The sequence below is a fragment of the Trichomycterus rosablanca genome, chromosome 20 (assembly GCF_030014385.1).
Source record: "Trichomycterus rosablanca isolate fTriRos1 chromosome 20, fTriRos1.hap1, whole genome shotgun sequence".
Lineage (NCBI taxonomy): Eukaryota > Metazoa > Chordata > Actinopteri > Siluriformes > Trichomycteridae > Trichomycterus > Trichomycterus rosablanca.
In genome coordinates this window covers 15,489,865-15,506,207 of record NC_086007.1, presented here as the reverse complement: position 1 = coordinate 15,506,207, position 16,343 = coordinate 15,489,865, and the positions used below count along the sequence as shown (strand labels likewise).

Genomic DNA, 16,343 nt, shown 5'->3' with positions numbered 1-16,343 from the left:
TTTCATGCTGTTCTTCAATGGTCAGGACCCCCACAGGACCACCACAGAGCAGGTATTATTTAGGTGGTGGATCATTCTCAGCACTGCAGTGACACTGACATGGTGGTGGTGTGTTAGTGTGTGTTGTGTTGGTATGAGTGGATCAGACACAGCAGTGCTGCTGGAGTTTTTAAATACCATGTCCACTCACTGTCCACTCTATTAGACACTCCTACCTAGTTGGTCCACCTTGTAGATGTAAAGTCAGAGACGATCGCTCATCTATTGCTGCTGTTTGAGTTGGTCATCTTCTAGACCTTCATCAGTGGTCACAGGACGCTGCCCATGGGGCGCTGTTGGCTGGATATTTTAGGTTGGTGGTACATTCTCAGTCCAGCAGTGACAGTGAGGTCCATCAGCATTGCTGTATCTTATCCACTCATACAAGCACAACCACAACCACCATGTCAGTGTCACTGCAGTGCTAAAAATGATCCACCACCTAAATAATACCTGCTCTGTAGTGGTCCTGGGAGAGTCCTGACCATTGAAGAACAGTATAAAAGGGGACTAACAAAGCATGCAGAGAAACAGATGGACAACAAGTCAGTAATTTTAGAACTACAAAGTGCTTTTACTGTATATGGTAAGTGGAGCTGATAAAATGGACAGTGTGTGTAGAAACAAGGAGGTGGTTTTAATGTTATGGCTGATCTGTGTATATGGCTAATAACTGTATACATTTACATTTTCAGCATTTAGCAGACGCTTTTATCCAAAGCGACTTACACAATGAGCAGAACACGATGAGCAATTGAGGATTAAGGGCCTTGCTCAGGGACCCAACAGTGGCAACTTGGTGGTGGCGGGGCTTGAACCGGCAACCTTCTGTTTACTAGTCCAGTACCTTAACCACTCAGCTATCACTGGCCCATAAAATAAATATACATAAAAGTATACATAAAATAAAAGGTTTATACAACACCCATTCCAAACAGAATTGGGATAGTAAATAAAATGCCAGTCTTAAATGTACACTGTTAAAAAAAGAATACATAATGGAACACAATAATCTCACTATAACACTAAGTAAAATAAACTTCAGATAACACTTCATTAATCCCTCATGGGAAATTAGAACGCTCCAGCAGCTTCCAGGGCACAGTGACTTTTTAATGGTTTGGGAACTGAGTACACTAATTGTTGCAGTTTTGCAAGCAGAATATTTGTCCTCAATTCAGGCAAATTGGATTAGCCTGTGATTTCATTTTTCACTTCAATCCAGGCCTCAATGAGTTCAAGTTTTTGTTTTCCATTGACCACTGTTACATTAAATTCCACAATTTATATTAAACAAATGACACAATTTATATCAGTAATGATTTGAATTTTTAATTTATCGAGAACCAAGAACTTTGTGATATACACCGATCAGCCATAACATTAAAACCACCTCCTTGTTTCTACACACACTATCCATTTAATCAGCTCCACTTACCATATAGAAGCACTTTGTAGTTCTACAATTACTGACTGTATTCCATCTGTTTCTCTGCATGCTTTGTTAGCCCCCTTTCATGCTGTTCTTCAATGGTCAGGACACTACAGAGCAGGTATTATTTGGGTGGTGGATCATTCTCAGCACTGCAGTGACACTGACATGGTGGTGGTGTGTTAGTCTGTGTTGTGCTGGTATGACTGGATAAGACACAGCAGCGCTGCTGGAGTTTTTAAACACCTCACTGTCACTGTTGGACTGAGAATTGTCCAACCAAAAAACATCCAGCTAACAGTGCCCCGTGGGCAGCGTCCTGTGACCACTGTTGAGGGTCTAGAAGATGACCAACTCACACAGCAGCAATAGATGAGCGATCGTCTCTGACTTTACATCTACAAGGTGGACCAACTAGGTAGGAGTGTCTAATGAGTGGACAGTGAGTGGACACGGTATTTAAAAACTCCAGCAGTGCTGCTGTGTTTGATCCACTCATATCAGCACAACACACACTAACACACAACCACCATGTCAGTGTCACTGCAGTCCTGAGAATCATCCACCACCTAAATAATACCTGCTCTGTGGTGGTCCTGACCATTAAAGAACAGGGTGAAAGCAGGCTAAAAAAGTATGTAGAGGAACAAAGTGCTTCTATATGGTAAGTGGAGCTGATAAAATGGACAGTGTGTGTAGACACAAAGGTGGTTTTAATGTTATGGCTGATCAGTGTATATATTAACAATATCAAGATGAAGAAAACAGCACTGAGAATGAACTAACTGACTAACATTGGCTCTCTTAATGAAACACTTGCTGAAGAAGAGGGGCTGCTCCATTACCCAAAGTAATTAAAGTAATTTATGTACACATGCTGGATGTGTTCAGTGTTTTAAATCACTTGCTACATTACTGTAGACAAAACGTATGGCAGGGTGTATGCCAAATTACTTTTGCTAACTTAACTTGTAAACCATTCATCACACAACATTTAACTGTCAACTTCTTCAAAGACAACCACTTGTTATATTAGTTAAGTCAAGTTATTTTAAATGTTCTTGTTTGATTGGTTTATTGCAAACAGCTGAAAGTTTGTTTAAAAAAAATTTTGCTAACCTAATTTGAAATGGGGGTTGAATAATTTTGATTGCAAATGTATGTATGCCTTAATTAATGACACTTATGTTCACCTTGGTTTATTAAATGCACTGTTTTCATCTGGATTTCAGAGCTTCAAAGATCATTAGATGGTCTTTTATTAACACTAACACACACACACACACACACACACACACACACACACACACACACACACAGTAGAAAGAATTGTAACCATATAGAGAATAATAGGGCAGCACAGTGGCTTAGTGGGTAGCACTGTCGCCTCACGGCAAGAAGGTCCTGGGTTTGATTCCCAGGTGGAGTGCTCCGGGTCCTTTCAGTGTGGGTCCTTTCATGTTCTCCTTGTGTTTGCGTGGGTTTCCTCCGGGAGCTCCGGTTTCCTCCCACAGTCCAAAGACATGCAAGTGAGGTGAATTTGAGATACAAAATTGTCCATGACTGTGTTTGACTTGAGCTAAATCTTGTGTAACCACTAATTACCTGTCCTGTCATAAATGTCACCAAAGTGTGTATGACATGACGCTAAAATCTTAATAAATAAATATAGAGAGTAATCCTTACATGATGGCATTGATGTGTTTGTCGAGGCGAGGGGAGGTGCAGCCCAGTATCTCTCCTGGAGAAAGTGGCCGACACTGAGGAACAATCACCTCATAATCTGGCTTTAGCTCTGCACTCACCGCCTGCAGAAACCAGAAACAGGGTTTACATGTTCAAAGAAACTTAATATCTTTTCAAACATATCATTCCTTATTCTGATCATAGGAGAACTCTTTCATGTCTCAAGAAGCCCCAGATTTCTTTTTATAGCATCTCTATGAGCGATCCAGCAATTAGTTTAACATGATTTAGCTGTAGTGAGGCAGTAGAATAGCTACAGTTGAGATAAAAGAAAACAATTAATCAAAACATCTTGTGGCTGTCTTGGGGTTTTAATCACTGCTGCAACTGTTCTTTTTCAGTGAGTGAATGATTAAAACACAGCTCTTTTCTGAAAATAAATAAGTACATCTTTGTTAAATACAATCTGAAAGGAGCTTTACCCTAATTTAGGATGACTGCTAAAATTTGGAGATGAATGTAAATGGGAACTGTGAAAGAAAAATCACAAAACATTTTATTACTGATGCTCACGTTCTAAAGCAATACTGTTAGAGTGAGTGCAACTACTACTACTACTATGAATAATAATAATAATAATAATAATAAAATACTACTACTACTACTACTATTACAAAAAATAATAATATTAATATTATTAATAATAATAATAATACAATACTACTACTACAAATAATAATAATAATAATAGTAATAATAATAATAAAACAATACTACTACTACTACTATACTACTACAAATAATAATAATAATAATAATAATAATAATAATAGAATAGAATAACAATACTACTACTACTATTACAAAAAATTATATTAATATTAATAATACAATACTACAAATAATAATAGTAATAATAATAATAATAATAATACAATAACAATACTACTACTACTACTACTATAACAAATAATAATAATAATAATAATAATATTAATAATAATAATACAATACTACTACTACAAATAATAATAATAATAATAAAAATAAAACAATAACAATACTACTACTACTATACTACTATGAATAATAATAACAATAATAATAATAATAATAATAATAATAATAATACAATAACAATACTACTACTACTATTATAAAAAATAATAATAATATTAATATTAATAATAATACAATACTACTACTACAAATAATAATAATAATAATAATAATAATAAAACAATAACAATACTACTACTACTACTAAACTACTACGAATAATAATAATAATATTAATAATAATAATAATAATACAATACTACTACTACAAATAATAATAATAGTAATAATAATAATAATTAATAACAATAATAATAATAATAATAATAATAATAAAATAATAATAATAATTATTATTATTATTATTATTATTTTTCAATTGGTTCAAACAGTGATGCCCAGAACCTAAAAAACATAAACCAGAAACATCAGCCAGTTTTGACAGTTTAACCATGTGCAGCAGGTTTTTTGCGATTTACTGCGTGTTTTACCGCAGTGCCACCTGAGCGCCTACAAATATAATTTTAGGAAAATGCAGAAGTTGTCTTTTAGTTTTGGTAAACTTTGATTTCTCATGATACCTTCTGTATGTTTATTGATTGGCATTATGCTATCAAAACATCACACTTTTAATGTCATCTTATAAAATTCTTAAACCAAGAAGTAAGGACACAACATGTATATTAAAAAAAACAAACCACGCACACACACACACACTTACACACACACACACACTGCATCTCTGTGGATGGATAAATTTACATCAGTTAGTAGATACAGGGCAGACAAATGTAATGGGACCTGTGTCTTCTAAAAAGTTTTACCTTTGACTCATCAGTCCAGAGAATGTTATCCCAAAAGAGTTACTTGGATGTTTTTTAGGCAAGTGGTGGCTTGCAACTCTCCCATTAATGCCATGTTTATCCAGATAACTTTTTTCTTTTACCCAAAGAACAGAGCCAAGTGAGGTCTGCAGTTCTTCAGATGTTCATCCGGGTCTTTTTTGTGACCTCTTGAATGAGTCTTTAATGGGTTCTTGGTGTAGTTTTGCTAGGCTGGACACTCATAGCAAGATTTGCCACTGTTCCATGTTTTCTCCATTTGTGTATAATGGCTCACTGGAGTCCCAAAGCATTAGCAATGACTTTGTAACCCTTTCCAGACTGGAATTTTTTTTTTATATTGTTTTGTTGGAATGTGGCATCATGTGCAGCATTTTGAGACTTTTTAGTCTGTTCCACATTACCAACGCGGTTCTGTTTAAGTGATGTTTAGATTCAACAGGCCTGACTGTAATCATGCCTGGGTGTGGTTACTGAAATTGATTCTAATTGACAATTGAATTTGGGTGATTTGAACTGGATGACTTAGTAGCTGTCATGTATTAACATAGGGCCAAGCAGGGCTTGCGATCTGACTGGTAATTTATCTGTGTCTACATAAAGAACCTAATTTTCTTCACCCATTACAAAGAAACTTTGGTTTCTTTGCCAAAATCATGAAGGACAGCAAATTTTTCTGAATTGTCAGGCGTAACCCAAGGTCTGTCATGAATTACAAGCTGCTGTAACACAGTAGTTACTGTCTACAGTCAAGTGAATATTCCATCTTCTAGAGGTTGGCATGCAAGAATCCTGTGTATTCATAAATTTGCCATGCCATGGAAAAAAAACAAAAAAACAAGACATTAAAGTTTAAAATAGAGAAGGTAAAAAGTCAGAGGTCACCTGCAGAGCAGCAACAAACTGGATGGTGCTGACGAGGGCGAGGGAATGACCTTTAGGGAAGTTAAACCGGACCGTATCCAGGAAATGAGCCGTGTCCATCTGGATGTCCACAAACACGTAAAGCATCTTTATTCCTGCCGTGGTGTCGATAGGAACTGCACACATATAGAGAGAGATTGTTTTTAGACTGTGTTTACACAATGTACTTTTTTCTGAAAACCTACCATATTGTAATTCCATGGAATGTTGGGTTGCATGAAGCATTACAAATTCAACACGACAGTGTAGCAAAGAATTCAGCACTGAACCATTTTTAGTATATTTATTTTAATAAAATGATGTTGTATTATGCATACAGTATGTACAAGCCTAATGACTAATGCACAAGGAGACAAAAGTGCACATGAATGGTCAATCACCCTTTTTAAAGCTTGAGCACCAAATGTTGACACTACTAATTGACCACTTAGCAAAAGTGATTTGACTGCAGGCAATAATTCTCTTTTTTTTTCTGTAAACCAACCTTTAAATAATACAAATAAAATAAAACAATAATAATTATTATTAAAATAATAATAATAATAATAATAATAAATAACACTTACGAACTAGGATCACATCCATAACCTACAGACTGGTGTGGTTTAATATGGTCTAATGAGTAATGATTTTACTGATTAAAAGAAACATCACTGTTCAGGGTCATTAGCAAATATACATACTGGTGTGCATTGTTATTCAATCTAAATCATTATCTAAATCATACTACAATTTGACTATGAAGTAGTGGAAATGTTTCCTTGATCAAAAACACTACATTGGCGGGCAGCAACAGATAAGCGCAACAACTGGACATCATATAGAACAAACATAGCATTAATGGTTTGGACTGGAGGAATTGTTTCAGCAAAAGTAAAATCTTAATGCCATAACTTAATTACATAAAGACTGATTAAGAAATAGTTTTTTTTTTGTATGTAAAATGCAAGTTTTGTAAAATGCAGTAATATATATATTAAAAAAAATAACTGTCAATTGTTGAACAACTGTGGCAACTTAACAATAGTGGGGCTTGAGCCAGTGACCTTCCAAATAACAGTCCAGTATCATGAGCTTGGTGGACATCACATGCCAAGTTAATTGTTAAACTCAATATTGTACTATTGCCAGGTATCTAAACACTTCTAGTCATTGAGTTTTTTTCAGAATATTTTAACCACACCCATGTTAAAGTAAAAGTGAAAACAGTGAAGACCAACCAAAGCTAATCCTAAATGACTAACAGGTATAGCCACTGTGGACAAATGGTCTTCGAACTAACCGTCAGCAAAGACATCTTGGAAAAATCGACACTCACAAAGCTAAATGTCACATGAAATGATCTAAATCATACTGCACTCTGGAGTAGTGATTAATTACACTACATTTGTGGGCAGTGTTCTCATTGCGGGTAACAGCTAAACGCAACAACTGGACACCATATAGAACAAACATAGCATTAATGGTTTGGACTGAATTAGTATTAATAAAATAAATAAACAAATAATACAAATGGCACATTATTAGGAACACATTGTATGTATGTATGTATGTGTATATATATATATATATATATATATATATATATACAGTGTATCACAAAAGTGAGTACACCCCTCACATTTCTGCAGATATTTAAGTATATCTTTTCATGGGACAACACTGACAAAATGACACTTTGACACAATGAAAAGTAGTCTGTGTGCAGCTTATATACAAGGTGTAAATTTATTCTTCCCTCAAAATAACTCAATATACAGCCATTAATGTCTAAACCACCGGCAACAAAAGTGAGTACACCCCTAAGAGACTACACCCCTAAATGTCCAAATTGAGCACTGCTTGTCATTTTCCCTCCAAAATGTCATGTGACTCGTTAGTGTTACTAGGTCTCAGGTGTGCATAGGGAGCAGGTGTGTTCAATTTAGTAGTACAGCTCTCACACTCTCTCATACTGGTCACTGAAAGTTCCAACATGGCACCTCATGGCAAAGAACTCTCTGAGGATCTTAAAAGACAAATTGTTGCGCTACATGAAGATGGCCAAGGCTACAAGAAGATTGCCAACACCCTGAAACTGAGCTGCAGCACAGTGGCCAAGATCATCCAGCGTTTTAAAAGAGCAGGGTCCACTCAGAACAGACCTCGCGTTGGTCGTCCAAAGAAGCTGAGTGCACGTGCTCAGCGTCACATCCAACTGCTGTCTTTGAAAGATAGGCGCAGGAGTGCTGTCAGCATTGCTGCAGAGATTGAAAAGGTGGGGGGTCAGCCTGTCAGTGCTCAGACCATACGCCGCACACTACATCAAATTGGTCTGCATGGCTGTCACCCCAGAAGGAAGCCTCTTCTGAAGTCTCTACACAAGAAAGCCCTCAAACAGTTTGCTGAAGACATGTCAACAAAGGACATGGATTACTGGAACCATGTCCTATGGTCTGATGAGACCAAGATTAATTTGTTTGGTTCAGATGGTCTCAAGCATGTGTGGCAGCAATCAGGTGAGGAGTACAAAGATAAGTGTGTCATGCCTACAGTCAAGCATGGTGGTGGGAATGCCATGGTCTGGGGCTGCATGAGTGCAGCAGGTGTTGGGGAGTTACATTTCATTGAGGGACACATGAACTCCAATATGTACTGTGAAATACTGAAGCAGAGCATGATCCCCTCCCTCCGGAAACTGGGTCGCAGGGCAGTGTTCCAGCATGATAATGACCCCAAACACACCTCTAAGACGACCACTGCTTTATTGAAGAGGCTGAGGGTAAAGGTGATGGACTGGCCAAGCATGTTTCCAGACCTAAACCCAATAGAACATCTTTGGGGCATCCTCAAGCGGAAGGTGGAGGAGCGCAAAGTCTCGAATATCCGCCAGCTCCGTGATGTCATCATGGAGGAGTGGAAAAGCATTCCAGTGGCAACCTGTGAAGCTCTGGTAAACTCCATGCCCAGGAGAGTTAAGGCAGTTCTGGGAAATAATGGTGGCCACACAAAATATTGACACTTCAGGAACTTTCACTAAGGGGTGTACTCACTTTTGTTGCCGGTGGTTTAGACATTAATGGCTGTATATTGAGTTATTTTGAGGGAAGAATAAATTTACACTGTTATATAAGCTGCACACAGACTACTTTTCATTGTGTCAAAGTATCATTTTGTCAGTGGTGTCCCATGAAAAGATATACTTAAATATCTGCAGAAATGTGAGGGGTGTACTCACTTTTGTGATACACTGTATATATATATATATATATATATATATATATATAAATAATCTTTCAATTGTCAATTTCTCTGGACCCCTGAACAACTGCGGCAACTTAACAATAGTGGGGCTTGAGCCAGTGACCTTCCGAATAACAGTCCAGTATCATGAGCTTGGTGGACATAACGTTCAAATATTTAACCACACCCATGTTAAAGTAAAAGGTAAAACATTTAAATAACCAACAGGTACGAACAAACTAATGAATAGAACAAATTATCAGCAAAAACGTACTGGAAAAATTGACCCTCACAATGCTAAATGTCACATGAAACGATCTAAATCATACTGCAATTTGACTCTGGAGGAGTGGAAATGTTTCATTGATTAATTACACCACATTGCATAACTAATGAGTGTTCTCAGTGTGGTTAACAGCTAAAAGCAACGGTTGGGCACCAAATAATTAAGAAATATTTTGCTGCTTTTTTAAAGCTTGTTTGTATGTTTATTAGGATTTTATTGTAATGTTTTACATTTTGGTTACATTCATGACAGGAACGGTAGTTACTCATTACACAAGGTTTATCAGTTCACAAGGTTATATCCAACACAGTCATGGACAATTTAGTATTTCCAATTCAACTCACTTGCATGTCTTTGGACTGTGGGAGGAAACCGAAGCTCCCGGAGGAAACCCACACAGACACAGGGAGAACATGCAAACTCCACACAGAAAGGACCCGGAGCGCTCCACCTGGGGATCGAACCCAGGACCTTCTTGCTCTGAGGCGACAGAGCTACCCACTTAGCCACCGTGCCGCCCGCTTTTATAAAGTAAATAAAATATGTGTTGGGGCTTAACCCCAGGTCTTAACCCCAACTTATATTATATTAGGAGTTTATCATTAGGAATAGGGATGTCCAGATCACGTTTTTTTGTTTCCGATACCGATCCCGATTATTAATTTTGATCCCGATCCGATACCGATTCTCAAACCGATACTTGTATTTTCCAGATATTGTCTAGATAAGAACTAGATAATACTGTTCACACAGTGCACACTTCAAGTACATTACAATTATTCAAATTAATCCAATGTATATGTTTAACAACTGAATAGCTCTGCATTGCTGAAGGGAAAAATGCTGCATCCAAGCTATTGCTTAATGTTTTTGTATTTTTACAAAATCAATCAAAATGAGTGAGATAATTAGTTTTACTTTAAACTTTACATTCAAAGAAAAAAAATGTTTAATGCAGTGATACACTAAAAATGAACAGAAATCTGTGTAGCAGCTTAACTTGAATATAAGAAAAAAAGTTATTTAAAAGCATTACGGTAAAACCTGAATACCAAAATAAAATGGAAAGGCTCTTTTGTTATGAAGGAAAGCCAGTTTTTAAAGTGCTTGTATTGTGACAATGGTTTGATGGACGTTTGTACACGAAGTGAGTGTGTTTTGACCCTTTAGGCCTTCCATAGAACATGAAATAGCGTGCTTGACTCAACTGTCAGCTATTCATACCGTAACAGAAGAAGTTAATAAAGTGTTCTGCTCCTGACAATATGTGAATATACTGTGCATTTATTTCTTTATTAAACGAGTGCATCACTACGTTGTTTTGTAAACCGGTGTTATCCTTAACTCACACACACTCTCACACGAACGCAGATCTGCTCCCACCGCCTCGTGAAACGCTCACACTGCAGACGTTACACTTCACTGTTGGACTTGTTTTACTTTTCAATTTAAAGTATTTCCACACAGCGGACATGCTGACGTAACACAAAAGATCGGGATTAAGATCGGGTTTAGTAAAGCCGATTCCGATCAATTAAAAAATGCCTTGATCGGCCCCGATCCCGATCTTTGAGATCGGATCGGGACATCCCTAATTAGGAATTATTGTCTTGATTTTGTCAATTCTACTGGACCCCTGAACAACAGAAGCAACTTTAGAGTAGTGGGGCTTGAGCCAGTGACCTTCCGAATAACAGTCCAGTATCATGAGCTTGTTGAACATCCCATTCCAAAACCATGTGTTATTATAAAGTTGTCCAGCTTATACATGGCTATAACAGTTACAGAAATTCCAGTACTGCCATGACATACACTATGTGGTCAAGGATATGTGGACACCCCTCCGAATGACAGACAGGTGTTTCAATCACACCTATTGCTAACAGGTGTATAAAACAGGTGTATGAAACAGGTGTATGAAATCAATTATTGTTAGAAATCTTCATACAGGAGTCAGAAGACCGGGTCTTCAGCAGTAGAGACTTACACAGCTATAGGCACAGCCTGGAAGACCAACAAAATCTGACTAGACATATTTTTGGGGAGACTTTATCTACACTAGAAATGAGGGGAGGAATTATAAAAAAAGAGGAGGAGATTAATAGAGGAAGGAAATGAGTATGGAGAGGGGATTACAAAGACGTTAATAAAGGAGTAATTTGCTTACCAAAACGGTGTAAGGAGGAGAGGGGTGACACAGGATACAGGATCAAACAGAAAGGGTCATTTATATACCCCAAAGGTGTTAGGAGATAAGACGCATGTAGGAGACAGTATTTTCTCTCACCACAGACACACCCCACAAAATATTGTAAAAACTGCTTCCCAGAACAGTGGAGGCTGTTATAGTTACACTAGGGTAAATAAAATTAATATGTATTAACACACCATAAACAGTACAATCACTAACATATATTTAAGTTTTTCTAGTAGACAAAGGAAGACAGAATGAGGCAAAGGGCTGAGCCATGCATACACTTCCTCCTACATTAAATGGGGATGATCATAATTGCAGCTGCTCTTGCTGAATTCACTACAAGGTCTTATGCCATGGCCTTCCACTGCTAACAGTGGAACACATAAAAAATGTGGGAGGGAGACGAAAAAATGCGATAATGAACTGTGTGTAAAAAGAAAAGAAAAAAAAAAACGATACAAGGGAGATGCAGTAGATGAAAAGGGAGAGTAATATTCATTTTACCCAAGCTGTTCAGCTATGGTTGGATATAGGAAACCTGATATCTGAAATATCAGATGAAGACACTTCATAAATAAGGTAAGTAAAACAGTCATATACCTCCACAAACTAAATTTTGTATTCAATTGAATCTTCTTCTTCTTCTTTTCCTCGGCCTTTGTCCCGTTCGGTTACGGGATCGGCTCTCGGCGGATCACGATCCGCGCATCGATTTGGCACAATTTTTACGCCGGATGCCCTTCTTGACAAAACCCTCCCTATTTCTATCCGGGCTTGGGACCGGCACTACAATACACTGATTTTGTGCATCTAGCGGCTAGGTATCTATAGGACAATTCAGTGTTTCCAATTAGCCTGGTGGCATGTTTTTGGACTGTGGGAGGAAACCGGAGAACCCGGAGGAAACCCACGCAGACACGAGGAGAACATGTAAACTCCGCACAGAAAGGACCCAGACCGCCCCACCTGGGGATCGAACCCAGGACCTTCTTGCTGTGAGGCGACAGTGCTACCCACTAAGCCACCGTGCCGCCCTTTGTATTCAATTGAATAAAGTACAAAAAAAAGATGTTTAATGTTTTAAGTAAGAATATGTTTAATGTTGTGTGCATAACCCACAACACCCATATATATATATGTATATATACAGTGTATCACAAAAGTGAGTACACCCCTCACATTTCTGCAGATATTTAAGTATATCTTTTCATGGGACAACACTGACAAAATGACACTTTGACACAATGAAAAGTAGTCTGTGTGCAGCTTATATAACAGTGTAAATTTATTCTTCCCTCAAAATAACTCAATATACAGCCATTAATGTCTAAACCACCGGCAACAAAAGTGAGTACACCCCTAAGAGACTACACCCCTAAATGTCCAAATTGAGCACTGCTTGTCATTTTCCCTCCAAAATGTCATGTGATTTGTTAGTGTTACTAGGTCTCAGGTGTGCATAGGGAGCAGGTGTGTTCAATTTAGTAGTACAGCTCTCACACTCTCTCATACTGGTCACTGAAAGTTCCAACATGGCACCTCATGGCAAAGAACTCTCTGAGGATCCTAAAAGACGAATTGTTGCGCTACATGAAGATGGCCAAAGCTACAAGAAGATTGCCAACACCCTGAAACTGAGCTGCAGCACAGTGGCCAAGATCATCCAGCGTTTTAAAAGAGCAGGGTCCACTCAGAACAGACCTCGAGTCGGTCGTCCAAAGAAGCTGAGTGCACGTGCTCAGCGTCACATCCAACTGCTGTCTTTGAAAGATAGGCGCAGGAGTGCTGTCAGCATTGCTGCAGAGATTGAAAAGGTGGGGGGTCAGCCTGTCAGTGCTCAGACCATACGCCGCACACTACATCAAATTGGTCTGCATGGCTGTCACCCCAGAAGGAAGCCTCTTCTGAAGTCTCTACACAAGAAAGCCCGCAAACAGTTTGCTGAAGACATGTCAACAAAGGACATGGATTACTGGAACCATGTCCTATGGTCTGATGAGACCAAGATTAATTTGTTTGGTTCAGATGGTCTCAAGCATGTGTGGCGGCAATCAGGTGAGAAGTACAAAGATAAGTGTGTCATGCCTACAGTCAAGCATGGTGGTGGGAATGCCATGGTCTGGGGCTGCATGAGTGCAGCAGGTGTTGGGGAGTTACATTTCATTGAGGGACACATGAACTCCAATATGTACTGTGAAATACTGAAGCAGAGCATGATCCCCTCCCTCCGGAAACTGGGTCGCAGGGCAGTGTTCCAGCATGATAATGACCCCAAACACACCTCTAAGACGACCACTGCTTTATTGAAGAGGCTGAGGGTAAAGGTGATGGACTGGCCAAGCATGTCTCCAGACCTAAACCCAATAGAACATCTTTGGGGCATCCTCAAGCGGAAGGTGGAGGAGCGCAAAGTCTCGAATATCCGCCAGCTCCGTGATGTCGTCATGGAGGAGTGGAAAAGCATTCCAGTGGCAACCTGTGAAGCTCTGGTAAACTCCATGCCCAGGAGAGTTAAGGCAGTTCTGGGAAATAATGGTGGCCACACAAAATATTGACACTTCAGGAACTTTCACTAAGGGGTGTACTCACTTTTGTTGCCGGTGGTTTAGACATTAATGGCTGTATATTGAGTTATTTTGAGGGAAGAATAAATTTACACTGTTATATAAGCTGCACACAGACTACTTTTCATTGTGTCAAAGTGTCATTTTGTCAGTGTTGTCCCATGAAAAGATATACTTAAATATCTGCAGAAATGTGAGGGGTGTACTTACTTTTGTGATACACTGTATGTATATATATATATATATATATATATATATAAAATATACAGTATTATATATATAATACTATATATATAAAATACTATATATATACAGTATATACTGTATATACTGTATATATATATATAATATACAGTATTATATATAATACTATATATATAAAATACTATATATTATATATATATACTGTATATATACTATATATTTAATACTATATACTGTATATATATATATATATATATATATAAACAAATATATATATATATATAGTATTTATGCGTCCAATTGCCTGATTGCGTCATGCATCCTCTCCACCAATGCCGATCCCTGCTCTGATTGAGGAGAACGGAGCTAACCCATGTTTTAAGTAAGAATATGTTTACTGTTGTGTGCATCACCCTTAACAAAGGTTATTTTTATTTTGGAACAGACATCATCAATAGTGTGTTGATGCATGCTCAATAATCCAGGTACACAAATCCACAAAGTTGAATCAGTTAATCTGGACACAAGTTTGTTGTAGAGATACGTTTCGTCACTCAATCCGAATGACTTCTTCAGTCTGAAGAAGTCATTAGGATCGAGTGACGAAACGTATCTCTACAACAAACTTGTGTCCAGATGAACTGATTTAACTTTGTGGATCATCAATAGTGGTTGTTAACTAGATTTTACCCTGTTATTCCTTCTTATATATATATAGCATTTTTGCATTTTCTCCCCTTTTCTCCCTTTTTAGTGCGTCCAATTGCCTGATTGCGTCATGCATCCTCTCCACCAATGCCGATCCCTGCTCTGATTGAGGAGGACATGCTGACGTATAATAAATAACTGTGTTAGCTTAGTAAGTGAAAACTGATGTAATCACTGTCTAAGTAGCGTGTCCGATTAACGTGACTTATTCGAATCCTCTCTACTTAGGCAGCTGCCTATGTAGGCAGTAGACATCAAGGCAGCTCACTAGGTTTTCAAACAGACCCTCAGTCAAGACAGCCTGATAACATACTCATATAAAAGTATAATTAAATGTACTGTAACTGACCACTCCAGTAACAGTCTACTTCAGCAACTGACCTCTCCCACAACATACTACAGTCATAATGATAACTAGAAATCATTTCAGACACAAGTGCTATAGTGAGGTCGAGAACCAATGTCAGGCAATAAAATCTATTTGAGCTTAATGTTGCAATTCATTCCTGAGGTTTCGCTGGGTTGAGATCATGGTCTGTGCAGACCGGTCAAGTTCTTTGTTACTCAACTGTTAAGCAAACCATTTTAAAGACCTTATTTTGCACACAAAGGCACTGTCATAAAATTACAGGAAAGGTCTTACCCATAAAGTTAAACACACACAGTTGATTTTTATTGTAAACAATAGCAAACCAGTAAAAGCTTGCAAACAGAATGAAGATCCTGTATTCTTTGAATTTAGATTTAGATTTAGAACTGTACTAGATTTTATTAGGTAAAAAGTAATGTCCTATTTTAATGAAGAATGTTTAAAGCCAGTCTTTCACCCTGTTCTTCAATGGTCAGGACCCCCACAGGACCACTACATAGCAGGTATTATTTAGGTGGTGGATCATTCTCAGCACTGCAGTGACTCTGACATGGTGGTGGTGTGTTAGTCTGTGTTGTGCTGGTATGAGTGGATAAGACACAGCAGTGCTGATGGAGTTTTTAAACACCTCACTGTCACTGCTGGACTGAGAATAGTCCACCAAGCAAAAATATCCAGTCAACAGCGACCGTGGGCCGCGTTGTGGCCACTAGCAATAGATGAGCGATCGTCTCTGATTTTACATCCACAAGGTGGACCAACTAGGTAGGAGTGTCTAATAGAGTGGACAGTGAGTGGACACAGTATTTA

General features: G+C 38.0%; 1 protein-coding gene across 1 annotated transcript in view; it reads right to left on the bottom strand.

Moving 5' to 3' along the window:
• dph1 (diphthamide biosynthesis 1) overlaps positions 1–16,343 on the bottom strand; it is a 252,126-nt gene that overhangs the window by 60,353 nt on the left and 175,430 nt on the right. The window contains exons 5-6 of the mRNA XM_063016706.1: positions 5,944–6,098; positions 3,158–3,279 (exon numbers count right to left, since the gene is read on the bottom strand). Of these exons, the coding sequence (XP_062872776.1) occupies positions 3,158–3,279; positions 5,944–6,098 (277 nt within the window). The remainder of the gene's footprint in view (positions 1–3,157; positions 3,280–5,943; positions 6,099–16,343) is intronic.